Consider the following 23,838-nt stretch of genomic DNA (forward strand, 5'->3'; position numbering starts at 1 on the left):
AGATGGTATAAAACCACTGGACAAAACCTGCATGGTTTTCCAGCAACTTTTGGATTTTATTTTCTAGGGGAAGAACAACCTGGGATATCAGCAGTGGTCAGTAGGTAGCTGGCTGTATGTTATTTCTTTGCAGTCGGTCATTAAACGTTCCTGTTCTTGCAAAGTTATTAGAGAATGATCAGACTATGGCAAATAATTAACCCTCAATAAATGAAGTAAAACCCTCTGTGGGCTAAACTGTGTGTTTGTATGGAGCTTTCCGTCCTGTGGTTAAATCTGTAGTTCCCTTTTTCAATGCATGCTTGTCTAACTTATCAGCTGCCATCATTTCTGAAGTACCTATCACATTTGCACTTGAAAGACAGCAGTTATAAAAGAAACCCACAGGGAGATGACCCGGAGGACATTAGAACAAACGGAGCAGACTCTTCACAGAACCTCTGAGACACCGCAGGTAACTTCCTGGGATATATGTTGCGGTTTGGTTTTGTCCTGTTGTGCTTTGTTTGATAGGTCCTGGTTTTCCAAGTCAGCTTTGCATTACGCTGAGAAATGCATCTGGAATCTGCTTCTGACCACTTGCCTGTGAGACAGTGGGACACGTCAGCTCTAAATAAGAAAGTCAGTAAGGCTGTTTGCTATGGTTTGATTTCTGCTGTCCTTTGAGAAGGAGCATACCCTTTAGAAAGGGAATAATATATCCTTTACCTTTTGCTCATTAGTTTTTACCACACATAACAAAAACATAATATAATCAAGGCTTTTATTCATCCCGAGAACTTAGTATACTCATTTTTGTGAGGAGTGTAATCCTCTTCTAGATTACTAGTTAACATCTTTACTTCAATACATTTACTTTGATTCTCTTTTCAGTAATGTCTTACATGAAACACACAGGGTATCGTAGACTGCAAGGTGTTTGTATAGGTTGTGGTCTCACACAGCTGTGGAAAAATCTCTTCCAAAAAAACTGTCCTTTCAATCTTAGTGTGATAACAAGAAAAAGAAAAATAGCATTTTTGAAAACAGGCAGGAAGAGATAAGCTGATAAGAAAAACAAGGAGAATAATTGAAAAGTAATCTGCATTGCAGTAACATTTTATATCCGGTTACAAATCAGTAAATTGCTGCTCCAAAAATGTTAAATCTGTCTAACGCTTGCATGCTTTTAGACATCAAAAGTACCTTTGAAAAGTTGATCTTTAGGATCTTTTTAAAAGTATAGGAAAAAGAGTGTGCCCAGGAAGAATATGAATCCTTATTTTCTGAGGACAAAGTAAAAAAATGTGTAGGTAGCCAAACCCACTTTAAGTAAACCCAAAAGAGACCCAGCTGACTCAGAGCAGTCCTGAAACCAGCTTATTGACCTTACTCAGGTTAGTAGGTGTGAATCCTAAGCAGCTGTAAAACACGAGGCTCTTCAAAGATTTTTTTTTAATAATGTACTAAAGTGATTGCCTTTTTTTTTTAAAAAAAAAAAAAAGTGAGTTCTTTTAGCAGTGGACCTGATGAAGCTTCGTTCCCAAAGTCTTGTAGTTTTACCTGGTGTCTGATTAAGGCTGCAGCCGGGGAAGCACAACCGGCCCCTCTGTCCCTCTCCTGTGCGGGTGGAATGCCCTTTGGTGGGTTCTCTTGTTTCTCTCGCTGAGCTACCTGGGTCACATTACAAGAGCTTAACCTGCTGGAAACTGCTTTGTGGCTGCTGGGTATGGGTGTAGGTGGTCGGTGGGAGAGTTGCAGTGAGCATGGTGGGCAATATTAATAGGCAGGTCGGAATTCAGATGTGCACACACGCATAAAAGCACATGCACACACATCTGCGCAGGTCAGGATTCCTTTCTTGCCAGGGTTGTACTGGGGTTATTGCTAGCATGAAAATGAGAAGCTGAGTTTTATTGTCAGGGGCTTGAAGTTGATAATTTTTACTTTAAAATGGAGAAAAAAGTTGTCAGCGTATTTAATAGTCTCATCAGGTAAAAGAGCTATACGATGTTGTCTGAAGCAGGAAAGAAAGCCTGCTGCTGCTAATTTGTACAAAAGCATATTGGAAACGGATGTCATGTTCTAGCAGTTCTTTTAATTAGTTTTTATCCGATGAAGCGGTATAGGTGTGGCAGAGGTGGTCAGAGATCAGGTGCCATTGTAAACTTGTCTGCAGTCCACATAATGCCCTCCAGAATAACATAATCTTGTGAGGCAGAGGTCTGTATGGTGTTCGAGTGAGAAAATCCAGAAGAACAGACTTTTCATGAATGGTAACGCAATAGGGAATAGTCTTGGAGGCATATGGTGTAGGCATAAAGGTATGGTGTGAATAATAATTACCTGATAGTTTGTGAGTCACACACACTTTGGAAGAACCAAAATGTCTTTCAATAACCAGACGTATGTAAAAGCAAACCCTGACTCCCCGGGAATAATCCCTTAGCAAACACAGGGGTTCAGTTAGCCTCGTGCACATGTTGGCTAGCAGACCAGAAGATACATACAAAATATGAGTATAGGTAGTGAGTGGACCTGGTCATTAAGGAACACACAGCATTGTAGATTATGTGTTGCTTTAATGAACTCGGCACTCATACACCATTTTGAAAAACAGTTACTGGGTAGCAGAAGTACTCCAACTGTGATCAATTGGAGTGCTTCCAGTCCCTGGGTTATTTATTGGAGGTTCAGGGAGAACTGATGGGTTAAAGATGCTTTCTGTGCTCATTACCATCTGAAAATATTATATTTTCCATACAAGCAATCGCTGTAGTGCCTCAGGGAAGTCGTGTGATTAGGCTGGGAGGGCGTATTTCTCTTCGGTAAGAACATTTTGGAAAGCTGCTGTTCTGTATTTCCAAGTTGTTTATATTAGGTTATACATGAATGATTACCCAGAGATTTTTTTTCTCCCGGTACTTCATGAAACAATCTGTAGGAAGCGTACGAACATGCTGGTTTTAAGCATTAAAAATAGTCATTCATTTAAATTAGAAACAAACAAAATAGTTTCTCTTACACCAAAAAATTAACATTGGAGAATTAGCCTTGAGGTGAGCACTGAAGCTGTTTCTTTAGCGAGCTTTATTTAAATAGAAACTGGAAATGAAATTCCAGTAAGTAGCCATTTTATATATAGCGCCAGCTAAAAATATGGTAATTTCTGTTCTTGGAGCAAATGGGACTTTACTGAAAGGCAGTGTACCTGAGCTCGACTCACTCCTCTCCGTGGAGAGATGCTCTAAGTCCCTGACTGCTGCTCTGAACATCCACACACGACAGTGTTTCAAACCAGCAGCTTTTTCAGAGGGCCGGCAAAAGCAAAGGGAGCAAAATGAAGTGCAGTTGGTGGTACTTACATTAAATTTAGCCACGACAAGCTGCATTTTCCTGCAAGGAAAGGAGAAGAGTCTGTCCCCTGCAAGGTGGCAGTTTCATTCCTTTGATCGTGTGGATATGCCGTGCTCCATGGTTTGTGTGCGTAACGCTCGGGATTGTGTTCATTTTCAGCTATCAGCCTCTGTAAGATGGTGACGAGGCACATTTGCTGATCCATCGCCGTTCCCATTTACCATCTAAAGGTTGTGGCCAGCATGAGGAGGGTTTTTCTGATCCTCCTTTGGACTATGAGCTTGGTTCGGCCAAACGTACCTCAAGCTGCAGGAGGTAAGGCATCTTCCTTCCTACCAGCGCGTAGCTTCAGCACCAGTGGGTGACCAGGGCCCCTCTACGTGTTGGTCAAATGCACTGTTCTACACGTGAATAAAACAGTCCATGGCATGCCACAAGTGCGGGGCCACAGATGGCCGTGCTGTGTTAACACGCTTCCTGGGGCACCATGCCTCACTTAGATTACTCCCAGCCGGTGCCCGAGGACTGTTCGGCTTGGAGAGGGAAGAACCGTGAGGCACGCAGATGCAGACTGCACCGTGCCACTTGCCCTCTGGGCTGGCCAGGAGTTCCTGGCCTGGTTTAGTCAACAATTTAATCCGGCCAGAGCAAAAGCATTATTCCAGCTAGCAATTTGGCCTCCAGGAACGAAACTGCAGTTAGCTGCAGAAACATGACAAGACAAAGCATCGCTAGCATAATCCTGGGGTATCAACAGCCTGAGTGGTGACATTTTTTGTGGGCATCTCAGCAAGGAACATTTCAAGGGAACCAGTTCGGGGAGGTTTGTACTGAGGGTTTCTGATCCTTCATCAGGCAGTTTTCCTAATGCACGCTTGAAAATTGAACTTGTGGGCATCAAAGGTTGAAGTCATGGGAGAAGAGAAGTGGAGACTGATGTCCCTCAGCTGCCTTGGAGATGGCAGTGAGGGGAGGACAGGCTCTGAAGAACTCTAGAATTGGAGGGGAGTAGATTGATTATTTCATTGCCTTCCTATTTATATGCTAACATTTTCCCCCAGCATGAGATCTTCCTCATTACCATATGAGCTCCAGGAATCCCTCTTGCCCTGTCATTTTAAATTATCGTTCCCATCCTTCTGTGTTTTCTTCCATTTGTGCTTAATTCCTCTCTTCATCGTTTTGTTTCTTCTCTCCCATACAACTTCTTGTGGCTGTCAGCCTGCTCTTAGAAAGCCCCCGCGTTACACTCTTGGCAGCTTTGTGTGGGTGAGGATTGTTTCTGCAGTTGATCGCTTGATCAGCCCTGTTTCAGTACAGATGCCCAGTGTCTATGTGACTATGAGGATCAAGCTGAAAAACCTGAACCTAATTAAGAAGCCAACTGCAATATATCATGGTGATTTGCAAGTTGAAACTGTTGTAAAAATTCAGTTTTTAAGTGAAGTTTTAAGTAAACTCTTGCTTGATGAAGTTTTGGTTGTTATTTAAAGATTTTTTCAAATGTTAGAAACATTTTATAAGAAGCTTTTGAGAGCATGTAATATTGAAATGAAATTATTTGCTTGTATTGCTCATTGCTTGTAAAGAGCTATCGCTCGAAACAATTCACTGGATTACTATGGTATGAATATTTCTGTTTTCTCCTTTACAGTTCAGGTTTTCCCACCTGTTAACTTCACCCTTACAGTCTCTGCATTAGCACAAGTACTTTTACACTGGAAACCAAACCCTAATCAAGAACAGAAAAACTACCCTATTAGTTATGATGTGAAAATCCTAAGCCCTGTGCCTGAAGAGGTAAGATGAAAGAGAAGTCCAGTATCCTAAGAAGGTTAAATTCCCGTTGAGTTAAACATGTTGCCCCAAACCAGGGTGCGGTAGGCGTGATGTGCCTCCTGAACGGCTGGCGTATCGAATCACTTATTCTCTTAATCATAAACAAATACTTTGGGCACTGGAGAGATTCCCTTTCAGCTGTGCTTATGGGTGCGGAGCTCCTGGGACAAGGGTTAGCCTGGCAGTGGGTAGGCTCTGCAGCGTTCATCCTGGGGGGAAGCCGGGTACTGGGTTTCAGTGATACCGTTCCCCGTTCAACTCAGCTCACTTAATTCGCATTAATGCCAGGGTACCACTGAAATGTCAGAGCATGTTTCATCACAGCTGTATGCTATAGACAAATTTTTGGTAAGATAAGGGTCCTGCTGTCCTAAATGAGAAACCTTACATGCTTCTTGTGTGGATTATTTGTACTCTCTAGCTTTACAAGCTTCATACAACCAGCTGAGCTAGCTGGCTGGTTTGCCTCTTTGCAAAGACTGGTTCAGTTTTCGCAGGTCCCTTAATTGGGCTTCCATCACATGTGATGCCTTTTTTTTTTTTTCTTCTTCATTTCAAGTATGATACAAAGAAGACTCACAGTATCCGAACAGTTGCACTTCACAACGGCTTCTCCGCACACCTTCGGACGTTACTTCTCCATAACGACCTTGAGATGAGAAGTGAGTGGGTGAAGCAAAAACTCCCGCCTCTGCCAGGTAAGAAGAAATGCAGGGGAGGTCTGAATTTTGTTTTCTGACCCAGTCTGTGGACCAGACATCAAAAAGTGACAGGTTTAATACTTGAAAAACACAGCATTGTCGCCTCTACCTGCTACACTGATCTTAGGAAATTATTTAGTCCAGGCCTTTCTCTACTGCTGTGGAGCTTGGAGTACAATCTGGAGGTGCAGAACATGGATAATCCATATAACATTTTCTAAAAATTCTGTGCTAAGTCTAAGATAACCAGTTTTCATACACACTAGGATGATAAAAGATCACCCTGAGGAGTGTGTGAAATATGTAAAGGGGTTGTGTGGTACAGCTTTACTTGTGCTGTTTGGGAATCTTCATCCATCCGTAACTGATAGACCTGTGTGATACGGAAGAGAAGGGGATACAACAGACATAGATATAATGGACCAAAGACTGTAATCAAAGTGTTTTAGCAACTTGACTTTCTTATGACTTTTGTAATAAGATTTTTGTTTCTGCTTTGTAATTCCTTGACTCTCTAGGTGCTCCAGAGACATCTGTCACTAATTTGTCCTGTGTTACTCGCATCACCATCTCTAGTACTGTTTCTCTCCATTGCACCTGGCTTCCTGGCCAAGGGGCACCACCAGATACCGAGTACTTTCTATTTTACAGGTTGGTGTTTTCTCCCAGTTTACTCAGCAATGGATTTCTTTAAGAGCATCCTGTCTCACAAGTATTTTGATTTAGGTATGAGATGTACACTGAAGAATGTCAAGATTATATCAAAGACAAATGGAACAGGAATACCGAGTGCAGATTTTCAGTGACTCGTATTGATCCTGAAGAGTTTGACAAGCTCATTGTAATACACATTAATGGGTCTAGCAAGTATGCTGCAATCAAACCTTTGCAGCAGTTGTTTAACCAAAATGCCATTGGTGAGTAGAATAAAATTTTTTTGAAAAACATTTAAAATGTCTAGCAGCATTGTCAGAAGATTTTTGTGAGAGAGTATTCCCGGATTGAATGGTTCTTGATGCAGGTGAAAGTAAGTGCTGGTTTTGCACAAACATCTTAATGACATTGGAAGAGATGAGAAGACAGAAATGGATAGTTTTAACTAACTTTGATTTTAATATTATAGAATACAAAAATAAAAAGCTAGAAAATACAGTTATTCTGTTTGCTAGCCAATGCATTTTTTCCAATAGTCATTTTCAATTGATTTAGTCAGTATACCTTCAAGTACAGTTTTTACCACCTTTTTCTACAGCCTTTCTTTAGAAGCAGAAAGATGCATGATGTTCAAGATAACCATGTCCTTTTAATGAAAGGCATTAGGCTGTCGAATAAAAGATGGTATCAGCCATGACTGTCTTCATCTTTCATCCACCCAAATAATTTCTTTTCCTTCATTAGTTCCACGCCTTTCACTTTTTTTGTAAACAGATAACATTTCCCTTTTTCATGGCTTCACTAAGATAAAACAGTTGATGTGCTTTCTTCTTCTTAGAAATCATCCCCATAATAGCTGCTGATGCGTTCCTTTGAAGTTGTTCCAGTTTTCAGTAACTTTCCTGGTTATATCTACTTTTTTTCCTGAAAGCAAGTTTGTCTAACTGTTCTATCATTAATTTCACGCTTCTGTGAAAATTACTGTACTAAATCCCCCTCCTAGTAATCTAGTTTTCCAAAACTTATAAATGGATTTTTACAATGTTTTTTCCCTTAACTATTTTCGCCGATATAGTTATTCCTTCTAAATCCTTATCTTTTCTGTCCAAAATGTGAAATAAATTCAGGGATTATACGTCCTTCTTGGAAACACTATCAGGTTATAATGTGCTCCAATTGCTAGTATTTAAACTTTGCTCTGTAAATAACTTACCATTAAAGTTTTCTTTTTGTAGAGAAAGTGAATGTTCCCAGAAACGTCACTGTATTCTTAGACCAAAATGATCTCCTGGCCACATGGGAGAAGCCAGTTTCTCCTCTCCCTAAAGAATGTTTTGAATACGAATTTTACCTCTTCAACTTGAAGTCAGGTAACAAGCAGGTAATTGCTTCTCCGATGCCCAAGTATTACACAGCGTTCCTGCCTCTGAGCTGACTGTCCTATATGGCTGGAATTTGCCTTTATGCAACCTGGTGAAAAGGTCTTTGTATTCATGGATATGTTACAAATTTTAAAACATTTAAAATAAAACCCGCCGTTAGTGTATTTTTGAAACTATGGACTTTTGGTGAAATTTGTGTCCCATTTGTGACTGGGGTTCAGCAAAGCCAAAGTCTCATCGCTTTTTGTATTTTTGCTCTTTTTCTGGACATCATTTCTGTCTGCAACAAACCCTGCCCAAGAGACCAAGGAAAGCAGAGGGACAAAAATTGGAGTTACTCAGTTTTATGCATCTGGATTCAGAACAGTAGGAGGATGGGCAATTCTGAAAATCCAGCATTAAATGTCTTAAGTAAGAATGCAAACATGAGGCATCTTTCAAGAATTTGCCCTGAAATATTGCTGTGTTAAGAGAGGAAATACACCTATAAAAACAGAGATTGACCTTCCAAAGCAAGGCCAGATGCTCACTGCTACTCTAGAAAGAAGTTTTAAAAAAAATAAGAAGATCAACGCAATTAATGTTTGTTTTCTGAATTGTTTAGTCTTAAGTAATCTGTAACAGTACAATATTGTTTTCCTAACAGACATTGAAAATATCCTCAAACGACTTCAGATTACGGATTGATGTTACCAGCAGATATTCCATACAAGTAAGAGCTAATTATCACGTCTGTTCTACGAGAGGACTTTGGAGTGACTGGAGTGAAATTATTTATGTTGGTAAGAATGACATGTTTCTGTCTTGTAGTGAGTGTTGTTACCTTGCTGGAAGGCAAATACTGCCTAATCATGAGCACGCACAACACCAAGTAATTTTAACAGAAGCAGGAAAATAGGTATCTGGGGAAAGAAACTGACTTGTTAATGCCAAGGGGAGTTAAATCTGTGTTCCATTAAAAACAACAACAACAAGAAGTCTCTCAAGCAAACTTTAGGAGATATGGAGGGATTTTTTAGACAGTGTTTTGTTTTTACATGCTTGTGTTTTCAGACACTGCTTTAAACCAGCTTAAGGCCTAAGCTCTAGGTAGGGCCTTTTAGTTAGAATAATAGAATCATAGAATGGTAAGGGTTGGAAGGGACCTTGAAGACCATCTAGTTCCAACTATCGCTTCTTTAGTTTTTACATGTGTTTCCCTGCCATGCGTTGTGATGTTCGTGCTGGAAGTTAATTAGAGTGATGATGTCAACTATTGCTGTACTGGAGCTATCTGAAGTCTTAAATGTTGGGGTGAAGAAAAAAGAGCATGATTTTAGCATCTTTGGAACATGATAATTTGCCCCACTTTGTTCTCTGTTCCCTGCTTGCTGAACGTGTTTTTCTGGACATAACAGTTTCCTTATCATGGCACGTTATCGACTGTTTCTTCTTCGACATCCTCCTTTGCTCTTATCTTTCGAGTTTCTTAACTTCCTGGTTTTCACTAAAAAAAAAGATAAAGCCCGTAACACTCTCCTGTTTACTGCACTTTTCCCTCTTAGATCTGTTTGCTAGTGAATATGATTAAATCTGCCGGTGTTTTGCTGCCTTACTCTTAACACATCCCCTTGGCTTTCCCACCTGGCTCCTGACAAGCCTGGGGAAGACACGCTCAGCGACCCAACTGCTTGCCCGGCGTGGGGAGGGCTGACCAGACATCTCATTAATTAAAAAAGCTGGACCTGCTTCATGCACCAGCTGGGAATTATTTGGATGAGACCAACTTTAAGACCAGGAGACCTCTTCTGAGCCTGTACCCTGAGAAAAACACTGGCCTAGACTGCCAGTCCTGTAGCAGCAATCCTCCAACTTTGTTACAAACTGAAACACAACTCTGATTTCTTTCCTCGGGCTGTGGGGATCAAACGCTGTGAAATGCAGCAATAAGCTGCCAAAGCAGGCGTTGTGGAAGTGCACCTTGATACCAGCCGCCTCTAAAAGTTTGTTTAGAAGCATTACAGGCAAACAAAGCTAGATGAAAATCATTAGTGTCGCCACATGGGCTGGACACCCTCATTAACTACACGTGGCAGCCCGATACGAGTCAAATCCGTGAAGCTGTAGGTACGTGTGAACAGCCAGGGTTCACAGTTTAAAAGATCCACGGGTCAAGTTTGGGGCTGAGAAGTACTTCACAGCGCAGTTGTGCTGTCCTGATGCTGCTTTCCCAGCAAGGCTGAAAGACTGGAGGGCCGCTCTGTGTCAGCCGGAGCACTTTTGGAGCTGTCTCTGCTGCGCAGCATGACAATGACCGAGGAACCTGGAAACATCACCGTTATGGACGCCTCTGCTGACACACTGCGCACATCAAACACAGAAAATTCGTTCTGATGGTAAAAAAAAAAAGTTAGTATTCCATAAAAACTTACTTAAATCCCTAAAATATCCATGGATATGTCCAATTACTTCCATTTATCTTATGGAAAGGAGTTTTTAGAGGCTTGTTGCAGTTCACTGACACAACACAGGTTACTGCAGAAGTCGCTGGGTTTCAGTACGTGCTTCAGCCGCTCTCGTTAGCGTTGCCGCTCCCTTGCTCTGTGGCTCTGAGGAAGTTTCCTCGGTTCCCTCTGTTTCATGTGTTCTGTGGAAACCTCTCAGTAGGCAGGTGATGGGCTCATGCAGGTGTGCAGTGGCACGTGGGGCTGGGCTGGTGCCTTCAGGCACGTCTTGGAGAGAAGCCCGAGGAGGAGAGCCCTGGGCAGAGCCTCAGAGCCACAGCACGGCGTCTGCGATTGCTGCTTCTCCCACGCCTTACTCCGAGTTGCAGTGAGACTTCGTGTTGCTTGATCGTGCCTTTTTGGGGCCATTGCCAACCGCCATAGGATGGAAGAGACTTAGGACGCTTCCATTTTTGGTTTGGAGAATGGAGACACTTCCCAGCCTTCATCTTGGAAAGCTTAGAATTGGTTTATGGGACTTCACCGTTTTCCACAGTTTGCTGCCCCGGTTGTCCTCAAGACTTACACGAAGCAGAACTTGTTGGCAGCTGCTTCCTAAATCTTATTGTCTTGAAAGAGAAGTGGTAACCCTGGAGACAAAATCAACCATCCTAACCTGTTTGTGATTGCAAGGTTGGCTGCGTGCCCCCATCGGGGTGGTACAGAGGCTCAGGACGGATCACACAGCCCCGCTCACATCGTCATCCACGCGCTGCTCTCCGGGGCTGCCGCACAACTGCCGCCATCGGCGGAGAGAGCAGGCTCAGCTCCTCATTCCTCAGAAACGCATCTGGCCACAGTTGGATATTGCTTTGTCTCCAGCACCAATAAACTCGGCGCTCCTGCCACTGGGTGATTTATGTCCTTTCAAGTACCTGGCAGTGGCAGTGCTGACACCTTGATGCATAGGACAGGTAGTTATCGTCAGCACACACGGACTCGGCCACCTTTTGAAAATGCAGTTCAATGTAAATGTGTTTGTTATGTGGCATAATGTGGCACGCAATAATGGTCGCGGTCACTGAGCAATGCCTTTTGGAAACAGAAACATTGACCTTGACAGAAATACCTGTGTCTGCTCACAGGCAGAGGCAGCAGAGGAATTCTTCCCGAGGAGATGTATCAGCAGCCAGCGCACAAGAAAAATGGGGGGTTTTGATGTCTTTTTTTACAGGCAAGTTTAGGAAGCCGGAGAAATCCAGTTCCTGGCTAGAAAGGATTAGCAGAAATGAACGGTTTAATGCAAAACAAACGGTTTGTGCCTGAGATTATCAGCGAAGAGTGTCTTTGCTGAGTGCCAGTCCTGTGCTCGCTGCATGGCCTGGCGTGTCTCGGGACGGCAGCTAACGGGTTGTATCGTCCTTCTGGCGGGCCTGGCTCCTCACACTTCTCGACTTTTCTCTCCACATTCAAATGAAAGAAGTTTATTGTTGAAATTAGAAAGTCAGTTTCATTGAAATCATTCTTGAAGCTATGTGTTTCATTTATAATGCTAGATACCAAGTCTTCATCGCTGGCATGTTAATTTGTGATCTGAATATAATCACACAAAACAGCTGATTAAGTCTTTTGTAAGAGCGTGTTTAAAATACTCTGCACTAAAACAATATATTTAATTTATTTTTTTCTTCAAATTCAGGGCCAAGCAAAATGGAGAATCGCGTAGCCTGGATTCTCGCTGTGCTTTGTGTGTCCACGTGCTTCACATTCCTGCTTGTTGCTATAATATGCAAAATGTAAGTATCATCGTCATCTTTTAATTACAGTATAACTAAGGACTTGGTGTTCCACAGGTGTGTGGTGATGTTACAAGCTTTGCTTGATTTTAAGAAAAGGCACTGAGTTTGGTATTCAAACATAATTATACAAACCGAAAGTACTGAATAAGTAATAGTCAGCCTCATTAATTATCAATAATAGTATTAAGCAAAATTGGTGAGGGAAGAAGGTTATTCGAATTAAACAACAGAACCATATACTGAGTGAGGCAAATTTGTTAAAAATCCATTTGTCCTTATCTCGTTTTTTCACTTAAACGGATCTGTTTGGGTCGGTGGTTTCCCCAGGAGGACTCTGTCTTTAGCCCTGGTGACACCGCTGAGGGCATCTTTCACGGCTAAAATGTACAGGCCAGCATCTTCTCAGTCTGGTCCAGCTCGGCCTGCAGCCCTCCGCTCTCTGCTGGGCCCTGGGCATGCAGGCTGGGTTTCGGCTGACATCAAGGAGTGTGGCAGATGCTCTGAAGAGGTGAAAACGCAGTGCCTTTGAGCTTGCTGCTCCTCTTGACCTCTTATCAGGAGCAAGAGCTATTGTTTGCTTTGAGTTTTTGAACTGTTTGTTTAGTTTTTTTTAATTAAATACAGAGGCTGTGGATGCCATGTAGTAGAAACAGATGCCATGTAGCCAAACTTCTCCAAATGTGCTGTGAAGAAACCCAGATGCACTTTGGATTTCTGTAGCTGTGACTAGGCAAATGATAAATGAAGAATTAAAGAATCAATGTAATTACAAGCTTCTCCCCTGAAACATGCAGCAAGCAGCAATTATTGGTCCAAAATAAACACAGCTCCCAGTAATGTAAGTGCTGTCCTCGACTCTGCTAATTTCTCATTAATTTCTTTAATGCCTTTTAATTTATTGGTCATCCTGATGTGTCTTTGGCTCTTTTCCTTTCCATACTGCATTTCCTTTATCAAATAAAGGTCTTGTCTACTGGAATGTTATATTAGCACAACTGTTACTAACTTCCCTACAGTGTCTGCTGTCAGTGCTAACCTGTCCTTAAGTCAATTTAATGAGCATAGCAGGTCTCAATAAGCAATCCTTTTTGGAACAAGATAGATAAACTCCCCGGAGGATTTATTCTTCTTGTGCTTCGTATGCACTTGTTCCCAACTATGCAGCCTTGATGTGTTGGTTGAAACCCCCAAACTGCTCTTAATCGCATCACTGATTCTTTTACGGATTGACCTGTCTATGTAGCTGTAGGTCCTCCACTGCTCCGGCATCGTCTTCATCAGCTCTCTGCTCTCTCTTTGGAACAGCAAAACACCAGCACCAGTTAGTTCCAACACCAGTTAGCAGCAGTCATAACGCTCCGTGCATTCCTGTGGAGTTCTGCAGGTATTTGGATACTATGCAGTTAGCCCCTGCGGAGATCCTGAAACAGGTATAGGGGAAGAAATAGGTGTAGGGGAAGACTTCTACTCAAGGGCCAGCCTGAAGATGCTGTGCTAATGCATTTTATGAACTTTAATACATTCAGCAATTTTAAGCCAGCTTTTGCAGGTTCAGCTGCTTGATGCTACATTGGTTGCATCTAGGAGTTTCTCTCTGCCTGGTTAGTATGTAATTCCCTAGCACTCAAAGGCTTATTATTATCTTTGTCAAAGTGATTAAAGTTTTATCTGCCTGCTGCACTGCATCTCATGAAGTTTCTAGCTCTACTCCACCCTTCCCAAGCTGCTTCTTGCTGAGTGTCCTTGCCACCTCTCTGATCCTCCAGCCTGCCCCGGGAGGAGGGAGGAAGTGCAAGAAGATGAAACGCAGTGCTTAGCCTGCTCATTTGCTGTATCTGCAGATATTAAAAAGAGAAAAATAGAACAGGTTCCCTAGATCACACTTTCATTAGTGCTCCTGGTTTTTACTGCTCCTGGAAATTTATTATGTGTACCCTGCAATTCAAGCCACAGAATCACTGCAAATTTCATACGATTCGAAGCCATTAGAAGGAATTTCATTACAGCAAAGAGTTCTGTAAATTTTTCTGTGTGCTTCCTGGTGACTGCAGGCATCAGAGATACAGCCCACCCGCTGGGAGAGATGCTACGAGGCGAAGTGGCCCTGTGGGACAGTTTGGGTAGTCTTTCCCCTTCACTTTCTTGCAGTAGCTGATGGGGTTAATGTCTTGATACAAAGCGCAGCCAAATGTTTGCCTAGTTTGCCCTCCGTGAATGAGCATCTGCTGTGCTTCCTCCGGCTGTGCCTCGGAGTAGCATTTTCTCCTGGAGGTGAGCCCACGGGAGGATGTCGTTAATCGCTTGCTCCCAGCTGCTCTCCACTTAATTGCCACGAGGACAGTCAGTAGCCTTCCACAGCCTGGAATCAGCCTGGTCACCCCGACCTCCACCAAGTACCCCCCTCTTCTGAACCCCACGCGGGTCCAGGGCCAGCAGTCACCAGCTGCCCGCTGCAGGGAAGGCCTTTGGAGAATGTCACGGGGAGTCTCGGGGGAGGCAAGACACGAGAAAAGGCACTCTGACATGCTGCGAAAAGAAATATTTTATCAGTCTCAACATGGCAGTAGAAGAGGGAAAAGAAGAACTTGTTCTCTTACTTATTTATCTTTATCTTCGGCCTTTTCATGTCACAGCCCATGGGAAAAGTGGCAAATCTCAGCAAGACAGATGCAGCGCAGTAGCTGGAGGCCCTGAAATGCTGACTTGAGGCAGGAGGGTCCTGAGGACCGTTTCCAAAGCCTGGAGGTCCAGGTAGCGCTTGCTGTGACCCGTGTAGAGACAAGTGGAGATATCTGGGGCATTCTTTGTGAGAAGATATTTAATAGAGCGACTCCACCTTTTCAGCATCCTGCAAAAAGAACAGGACCATCGTGAGGGCGGCACTGTCACCACCCCACCAGCGCCGTGCTGCCCAGACCTTCATACCTGCGGGGCAAGAAGCCTCCTCGAACACAAGTGTGCTTTTGCCTCACGTCTGCTGGGCATTTGTGCACCTCTCCTCAAGTGTTTCTGTGCCAGAAGCGACCTGTAACTTGTGCTTTTTGCTGACTCAATAAATGGTTTTGATACGGCTCCATCAAAATCCTTTACTGACCAACAGCACAACTAGAAACGCGCCAGTTCCAAACAAAACCAAATCTTGGTGGTTACGTGGCACGGCAGTAGCAGAAATCCAGACCCCACTCCGAGCTGAAGTCAGATGGAGCCGAACTCGGGTGGCCTCCAGCGCCTTCCTCCTGAAAGGCTTGGGAGACCTCACGGGGCGCGGGAGCTGTGAAGACAGCCGCGCTTGCACGGCTGGCCGGGACGTGGTCGCAAAGACCTCACCGGTGGCAGGAAAGCCGGCGAGGGCGGAGGTGATGCCGGGCGCTGCAGTGTTAACGCTGGCAGTTGTCCCGGTCCCACGGCTGAGTTAGCCCCAGGCCGTGGTACTGACCCGCTCGGCTGGGGGTGACCCACAGCTTGACCCGTCCTCCGCAGCCAGCGAAGGTTGGACTGCGGTCAGCGTTTCAACAGAGGGGATGCGAACGTCTCCTAAAACCAGCTCACACCCTGCTTTTCCTCCCTGTGTTCCTGCTGGCTGTACGGCTCCGTCGCAAGCCCTCGTCCCCGTGCAGCAATGGGGACCCATCCCGTAGCTTGCTCGTGCAAGCGGTGGCGTGTCCCTTCCCTGCCCCAAAGCATCAATTTGAAGCATCAGTGTCTCCTTCAAGGCAACAGCAGCTCAGCCAGGAAGGTTTAGCTCCAAACTGATAGAAAATATTATTGCTCCTCACCTCCCTGCTGAGGAGGAATAATAGGATAAAAGAAAACGTGACAGAACTGGGAAAGCTTTGGAAGAAGAATCGCCACAAGAACATAAGCACTGAGCTAATGAGACATCGGCCAGGAGAATTGTCACAGAATAACTGGGGCAGAGGCACCCGCAGTCCCAGCACCGAGGGCTCCGGAGGGCTGCAGCCGGGGCCGTGTCTCTGCTCCACGGGCATCAGGTTGGCTCCATGGAGCAGGGGCTAAACCCTACGAGCTTCACCCAGGCCAAGTCCCCGTTGAAGTATGGCCCTCTTTGGACATCGTTCTCTCCAGGGGTGGGGACAGTGAATCCACTTTAGCAGTTGGAATGTGAAGTCTGCACTCTGGGATGTATGGAAGCCAAGAAAAGCTTCACTCTGCAGCGCTTGCTGTCGCAAAAATGCACCTGCCTGTCTGCTTGAGCCAGGCGGGCGAGGAGGTGTTTGCAGGGTGAGTCGCTGAGCCGCTGAGCAGAACTGTTTGCTGTCAGCCACCCCTGGTCCCGTTCCTTGCCTCCTCCTGGTTCCCTCGGTTTGCTCTCCCACCATGAGACACGGGCAGGTGACGTTCAGAAACCAAAGTCTGAGCAAGAAGCAGCCTGTCCCGACCGTCCAAACAAGGTAGCTGGCAATGAGTCCCTGGGAAGAAGACGGGCGTGAAGAGGCAGATGAGAGCAATGAATTTCTCTCCGAGGCAGGCCTGTTGCTGGTCGTTCGAAGCCGTGGCAATGCCCTCTTGGCCTGGACGTTCCAGCCTGGCTCTGCTGCAGCAGCGGTGGGAGAGGCTGACGAGGGAGGTGGCTCTGTGCCATCCGCACGTTCCCCAGGGTCCGCAGGTGTCCCAGTGGGAACAGCACAGCTTTATCTGTTACGTTCACCCCTTCGAACCCGCTGCTGCCGTTGGATGCTGACGACTGTGTGGGGCAGGAGGGCTGGTGGTGCACAGGGCTAGACATGAGCTGCTTGTTGGGTACGTCGTCTGTCAGAGAAAGCAATTCTTTCACATCCCTCACCTGCTGTTTTTTGCAGAAACCACGTGTGGAGTAAGCTGTTTCCACGAATTCCAACGCCCAGCAACAAATTCAGAGATCCCTTCCCCAACGACTACGAGGTAATGAAGCATTTTAGTCACTCTTTTTTTTTATTTTTTGACTAGGAGGAACGCTTGTGGCTGCGTGCTGCTCTTCCCCCGTAGGGCTGGGAGCACACAGCCTGTTCTTGCTCACTTAAAGCCTTCTGACCTCTCAGAAATTCTAATATTAAATGTGGGCTACGTTGTTGAATGTGCTGTGCAAAACACCCCAGGTGGGAAATGCGTGGGTGCAGCTAACGTAAGGATGTGCACAGCCCTAGGAGGACAGCATCGAGCTACTTAGCGGTGTGCGAGGCCGTTCTTGCCACCGCGGCTGCTGCGCTGGGTTCTCACCGGCTGCGCGCCCACCGCCTCTGCTGGGGACGGAGCTCTGGAGCTGCCCTTGTCTGTAGATGAAGGGTTTTGGGATGGGCTAAAAATGCACGAAAGGATGAAGTGCTGTTGCCGAGTGTTTTTCTAACACGCCGCGAGTTTCCCGGGGCGCGGTGCCGTACCGTTGGCAGCGCAGTGGCTCCTGCCACCGGGCACAGCCAGGCAGACAGCCCTGCCTCGGCGGGGGCTGGAGGTGCGTCCTGGAGGGCTGATCTGTTTTCTGAAACCCAGCAATGGGAAATGTTTTGTTCCTCGAGTGAAGCTGATCTTAAGCCTCATTATGTTTGCTGTTACTTCCTGATAAATAGATTTGCCTTACAGATAAGGTAAAACTCCTCTTTGTCTGCTCAGGGGAAGTGCTGCTCAGTAACTTGATTTTAATTTGCCCTGTTAGAAAGAGGGTTTGAGCATTGTTCTTATTCCATGGTCTGGTCAAGGAAATAGGCTTAAAAGATTATCATATGTCTGTTTTTAATTAAAGTCACTGGTGTAAAATAACACGACTTAGGGTATCACAAACAAGACTATGAGAAATAGCAAAGATTCACACTGCAGCTAGAAAAGGCGAGCTTGCAGGGGCAGTTTCACGCGACCGACAGCAGCGCTGCCTTGTACGCAGCCGTCTCGCCGTTCGCAGGGAGCTCGGGGCGGGCAGGAGACGCCGGCTGGAGGCTTCCTGCTGCCGCCGTGGCAACTCAAAACGCGGTGGTTTGCAAAACCTGTTGTGAAGTGAGGGCTGTGCAGCTTTTGTCTCATAACGGATATTCAACGCGGGCTTAAACGGATGCATCGTGACTCCACTCCTGCAATGACTGCGGCGGAGTCGGTACCCTCAGCTCCCCTCCCAGCTCCCCAGCTCAGAGCGGTGTTTGCTTTCCAGAGAGCGCGTACCTGCGCCAGCGAGACGGAGACCGAGTTGGGCAGCTTCGCCGAGGATCTCTACGGCAGCGCCCTCGACGGCTCCGTCTTCTGAGAGGCTGCGGGGTGGCGCGCGTTGCCGCAGCCGCCTTCGGGTCACCTGCGCTGCGGCGGCCGTTCGACGGGGAGGAGGACGCGCTTCCACGAGGAGCCCGGCGTTACCGTAATCAATTAAACACCAAGTCCCAGGTGAAGCAGGGTGTAAGTACACGGTGCAAGGGCTGCGTAGGAAAAAAAACTTGTGGAAAAGAGCTAATGGCTTTTTTTTTTTTCTGGCTGACTGCTTAATCTTTGGGATTTTTGCTTCGTTTTAAGTAACTCTGACAATCAAGATGCAAAATGCAAACTGGGACTTGGCAGAGCGCTGTGCGCGGCAGCACGGTGGGCCCCAGCAAGGGGGTCAAATACATGGAAAAGAGTAAAACAAGCTTCTTTCCTGTAAGATTGGTGCCGTTTGCAGAAGAAAGCAGGCATTTCTAATGTCCTGGTTTCCCTGGGGCGGAAGTGTGCCCAGCTTTCGGCCGCGTGAAGCTGGTGGGGCTGCGACAGCTGATGCCTGCGTGGGGATCACGGCGGCCGGCCGGGAGCGCAATCTGGGTGCTGCAGGACCCCGATTTCAGGAGGAACCAAGAGCTTCACCCGGGCTTCCGACACTCCCTGCTGAGCAGGGGACTGCTGCTGGGATGGGTGGGCTGCGGAGGAGCCTGCGCCTGCCCACCCAATCCCGCTCGGCCACTCACTGCCAGAGGCACCGGGCACTCCCACTTGGCTCGTTTTCAGTCCAAGGCTCCTCTGCAGGCTCTTGCCTTTGCCATCAGCTGGCAGCATCTGCAGAAGGACAAGAAGGGATCGTTTGTGCTTGCTGGCATAAGAGATTAAAGCTTAAGGGGGGAAAAAAAAAAGAGAAAATAAAAGAAGGGAAAAAAAACCAAAAACAAACTGATAAACTTCCTCAACTGCACCTACAAAACAAAACCCAGCCTGGGACTGCAGAGTTTTCAGCTGTGCTGTAATTAAAGAAATGTGCCAAGGACGTCTTGGTGCTCCAAGAGGCTTTCTGAGCTGCAAGCGGCTGGGCTCCTCCTTCCTGCACAACTTCAACTGCCTCCAGGTGATATCGAAAATCCGAGCTCGACATCAAACCTGTTTTTCTTCTCTATCTGTTGTTCCATCTTAAATGAACTGAGTTTGGGACAGCGTCGGTTGCTGTTTGTGATTTGTTTACTGATGTTGTGCAATCCCCAAGGCCGGTTACCAAACCAACCTCCTGCCCGACAGCACTGGAACAAGTCGGGCTTTGACCTCTCGGGACCACGAAGCTCTCCTGTTCTCACAGAGTCCCTTCTGCCTCCAGGAAGCCTCCTGCCCTCCCAGCTGGCCAGAGCGGGGGTTAGGGACATTAATGAAGAATAAAGAGAAAGATTTCACCCAGCAAGTAAATTGTTTGGAAGGTGCTGAACGTAACGGAGTTCCCAGGTGCTACAGACTAAAAATAATGATAATAAATGAGCCAGTTCTCATCTGGGTGAAGTAGCATGGCTCCATCAAAATTAGTGTAGCTCATTAATAGAACAGTGTCTGTGCCCCAAATGTCTCTCCTGCATGTGGTTTTAATGGACTTGAGATGCCCAGTCTAAAATCAGAATTTCATTATTCAAATCCTAAAAATGAGACTAAAAATTCATTTACTGTAATGTGTTTTGTGTCATGCCTGCAAGTGGCCTAATAAATAGGATTTCTAAATATAATTTCATTCCCATTAATGGCAAGGTACTGCAGAGATGAACACACTATATTTAGTCTGCCTCTGAGCTGTACCTTTGGCCGTGGGAAGGCTCAGCACTTACCGGCGAAGGCAGCGGCAGGCTGGCAGCCGAGGCGCTCCCGGGCCGGCAGCTGCGGGGGAAAAGGCTTTTCCTCCTCCGTGTCACCGCTAAGGACGGGCATCACGGGGAGACGACGCAAGCGGCTGCGGCGAGGAGAGAGCCCGTGGGGGTGGAACCTCGCCTGTCCCACCACGACCCCCACGCAGGGCCATCACACTCGGCGCACGCCGGCCTCGCCTCGGGCAGCGACGGAGAACAGGCAGCGTGTTCTGGCATCTCGCTGTCATCACCGCTACGCCAGCCCACACCGCCGGGGAAGATGGCTGTCCCCAAACTCCCAGGCCAGAGGTATGAGTTTTGTGCCCAGAGCACAGAGAAATACTTATTCCAAGGTTTTTTTGTCTTTAAACCCAGCTGCAGACTCGGTACGCAGCCACGGGAGCGTGCCCCTCACCCACCTCTAGAGACGGCGATTTTAAGTTTGCTGCTTAAACACCGCTTTGTGTCACTGGGCCATTTTCTTTTTCAGCTTCATCGATTGCTAAGTGCAGTGCTGCTCCTTCAAAACGCAGTTTCCTAAAAGAAACCTAACCCCTAAAGACCAGAATCAGAAAAGTGGGTCTGGCGGGTTCAGCGACGTCAGGCGGTGCCCCCCAGATCCGCCGGGACCCCCATGGAAAACCAGGGGCACAGAGCTGCTCCCGGCAGGGGCTTTGCCCCGGGCTCGGCGCTGCCTGCGGCTCCTGCTCCATCCTGCCGCTGCCTGTCCGGCTCGGCTGCAGGGACGGCGAGTGCCACACTCGTCTCTTTTTCCGTTTCTTCCCTTTCTTTTCCGCTCCCAGCTTCCCAGGGTGCAGCGGCTCCGCTCGACAGCACCAGCCCACATGAGCTGGGAGAGGCCATCGCTCTACAGAAACAGACGTCGTCACCCCAGATTCCCCCACGCAGGCTTTGTCCCCAGTTTTGGAAGCAGAATTAGACCAGAGGTGTATAAACTGATTTTTTTTTTTTCCCCCCTGGCTCCACAAAGGTTTGACTCAAAGCAGCCCTTCTTCCTGAGCTTCACGTCAGGGACAGTCTCAGCAGGTGCTGCCGACTCCCGTGGTGAGATTCGTCCCTGGGCAGAATGGAACGTGGAGGAAAAACGCTCCGGGAAGACAGGTATCTTTACAAATGACAGAATATTTATTACCAATACCTTTAAAAAAAGATTACATCTGCTAGATCACTGATAAATATCATTTACACTGGGGAGAAAACTACAGAAGCTTCTTTTTTTTTGTTCCATTTTTCTTGGTTTTGTGTTTTTTTTGTTTTTCTTTTTTTTTTTTTTTACATAGAAGTAACCATATCAAACTAAGAAAGGAACACAGCTTGAAATACTGACAATATTTCTCTGGTCAACACCCCTGACTTTTACACAAGTGGAATCCTGATTATGAGTTACTGAATAAATATATTTAGAAGGTCTAAAAGTTAACGGTATTATTTTGTAAGCAAAAAAGACAAGTTACAGGCAAATTCAAGCTATCAGGAAAAAAAAAATAATCATAAACCACTGCAGCGCATTTAAACTTGAAAACTTTATAGAAAATTCCGTTGCCTTTGCCCAGCGTTATCCCATCTGAGTGAACTTACAAAACGACCCCGTAGTAACAAACTGTCCTGCCCTTCGAGGAACGATTCCGCTGCGGATTTGTCGCTGCCCGGCGCGGCTCCGTTCTGCGTTCGGGCGTCGGTGAGGAGCTCCTGGGGGAAGGCAGACCCCCAGCACCTCCCGCGGACAGCCGGCTCCGCCGCCGGGCTTCCCAGGCGTGCTCTGTACGGCGGAGTTACGAGGGATGAAGAGTTGCGTCCCAGTGTGGAGAGCAAGCGCGCGGTCGGACGACGAGCCCAGGGCAGCTCCGCGTCTCGGAGCCGCTGCGCTGTAATTGCCGCGGAAAAAAATCCCCCCAGGCGCGGTGGCTTTCGCTGGGTTGACACCCAAAGGTGGGAACGGCGGCGTTCGCTCGCTCCGCCGGGTGCCTGTCTCCTCTGGTCACTGGAGGCAGTGGTGCCTTTGCGGTATCTTCGTCCCTACCCAATTTAACGCTAATTATGATAAAGCCAAAGCTATTTCAAGACAGTAAAACCGGACCCTTGCTGCATGGTGCCAGAACATCAGCTACGTGTCCTGTAGTCCACAAACAACCCAAATTCATGTATTTTTTCAAGATTGTAGTGTTCTTGCTGAGTGTTTCGAGTCCGTCTTGCTTAGACCTCCGAGTAAAACGTACCGTCTCGTGCGTTGCAAGCACTCGATCCAGCACAAGGGCTGTCACCTGCCATTCCACGCAGCCGCACCACGAACCCCGTCTGGAGCAGCTCTGCCTTGCGCAGCCTTGCAGAACTGGACAGGAAAGTGGCGGCCAGTTTGCTAAGAACCACTTTGAACTCTCAGTCGTAAAGGAAAAAATTCCAAACAATATTTTCATGATAATGTCGTCCATAGCATTTTATAGCAGAGGAAAAATTAATATCTACATCATATGTTAACTTTAAAAAATTCTATAAAACACTAAATATATAATAAAAAATATGCATATAAGGACATATGTAAACTGCTTTGGTAACATCATATTACAGATGTTTTCAGTGCATTGCAGAGTTTCCAAGGAAACTTCAGACAAAGCTATATTTGCTTTGAGGAAGTACTGTATAATGCCATTCCTAAAGAAGCATAAACATTTTTCCAGTAGTAAGATGTACTCAAACCACAATATTACTTAGTACTGGGTGTCTTCAAAACAACTAGCTAAATGTTGCTTAGATTATAAACAAGAAGTCCTGTATGTAATTTTTGTCATAAACTGGACCGAGCTGTGAGCGATATCATTATTGTGCTGATGGCCGACAGCGTGCAGGCGCTGGAGGTCGACGAGCCGGACCCTCGAGCGTAGGCGTCTGAGCAAAGGAGAGAGGGGAGAAGATGAGCCAGCGCCGCAGAGCGCAGCCTTCACCAACCGTCCGTCCCCCCACCCCAAGACTTGAACTCCGCTCCCTCTGATGCGGCGCAGCGGGACGGTCGGACCCCACGCGCGGTCGGTCCCAGAATCACAGAATGTTCGGGGTTGGCAGGGACCTCTGTGGGTCACCCAGCCCAACCCCCTGCCGAAGCAGGGTCACCTACAGTAGGTTGTAGAGGACCTGGTCCAGGCGGGTCTTGAATATCTCCAGAGAAGGAGACTCCACAGCCTCCCTGGGCAGCCTGGGCCAGTGCTCCGTCACTCTCAGAGTGAAGAAATTCTTCCTCCTCCTCCTCCTCTTTCAGTGACCTCCTGTTTTCTGGGCTTCGCCGCTCGCGCTCAATTTTTGGCTTAACTTCAATCCCTGCCCCGCTGCGCCGAGGCCCCTTTCACAGCTGTATTCCCTCACGCCCCGTTTCCCTATTATTTTTCTGTACAATTCTACTGTCCTCCAGCTGCTCGTCGCGGCCCCAGCCTGGCACCATCTTCGTCCCAGCTCTGCGGCCGGCTGCGTGGAGCCACACCGGAGTGTTCCTGCCCTCCTTCGCTCTCCTGCACCCGCTGGTTTGATTCCTCTGCGTGCCTTACACATAATCCTGAGCTCAGCTGGGTTTTTTTTGCGTTGCTGTAATTCTAACGCCACATTCCTGCATTGCAGAGGCTGCTGATTTAATGCAGCTTATAAACTGTGGCGTTATT

General features: G+C 46.7%; 2 protein-coding genes across 9 annotated transcripts in view; one reads left to right on the top strand and one right to left on the bottom strand.

Moving 5' to 3' along the window:
• The first annotated feature begins 382 nt into the window (after positions 1 to 382).
• IL5RA (interleukin 5 receptor subunit alpha) lies at positions 383 to 21,468 on the top strand. 4 transcript variants are annotated; one of them, XM_009936555.2, is made up of 12 exons: positions 383 to 454; positions 3,496 to 3,651; positions 4,991 to 5,136; positions 5,735 to 5,873; positions 6,395 to 6,527; positions 6,603 to 6,793; positions 7,766 to 7,911; positions 8,559 to 8,694; positions 12,035 to 12,131; positions 16,955 to 17,036; positions 18,271 to 20,482; positions 21,165 to 21,468. In XM_009936555.2, exons 2-11 carry the CDS (start codon positions 3,579 to 3,581, stop codon positions 18,361 to 18,363), a joined length of 1,236 nt encoding a protein of 411 aa, XP_009934857.2. In that variant the 5' UTR covers positions 383 to 454; positions 3,496 to 3,578; the 3' UTR covers positions 18,364 to 20,482; positions 21,165 to 21,468. The 4 variants fall into 4 exon arrangements, with proteins under 4 accessions (XP_009934857.2, XP_075288729.1, XP_075288730.1 ...); XM_075432614.1 differs by lacking the exon at positions 18,271 to 20,482; XM_075432615.1 differs by lacking the exons at positions 16,955 to 17,036; positions 18,271 to 20,482; positions 21,165 to 21,468 and adding an exon at positions 14,768 to 15,151.
• LOC104331265 (contactin-4) overlaps positions 21,299 to 23,838 on the bottom strand; it is a 354,067-nt gene continuing 351,527 nt past the window's right edge. For all 5 annotated transcript variants that reach the window (XM_075432608.1, XM_075432604.1, XM_075432605.1 and 2 more), the window contains one exon: positions 21,299 to 23,077. In XM_075432608.1, coding sequence (XP_075288723.1) covers positions 22,977 to 23,077 — 101 coding nt within the window. In that variant the 3' untranslated portion in view covers positions 21,299 to 22,976. The remainder of the gene's footprint in view (positions 23,078 to 23,838) is intronic.

Source organism: Opisthocomus hoazin, chromosome 11 (genome assembly GCF_030867145.1).
Source record: "Opisthocomus hoazin isolate bOpiHoa1 chromosome 11, bOpiHoa1.hap1, whole genome shotgun sequence".
Classification (NCBI taxonomy): Eukaryota; Metazoa; Chordata; class Aves; order Opisthocomiformes; family Opisthocomidae; genus Opisthocomus; species Opisthocomus hoazin.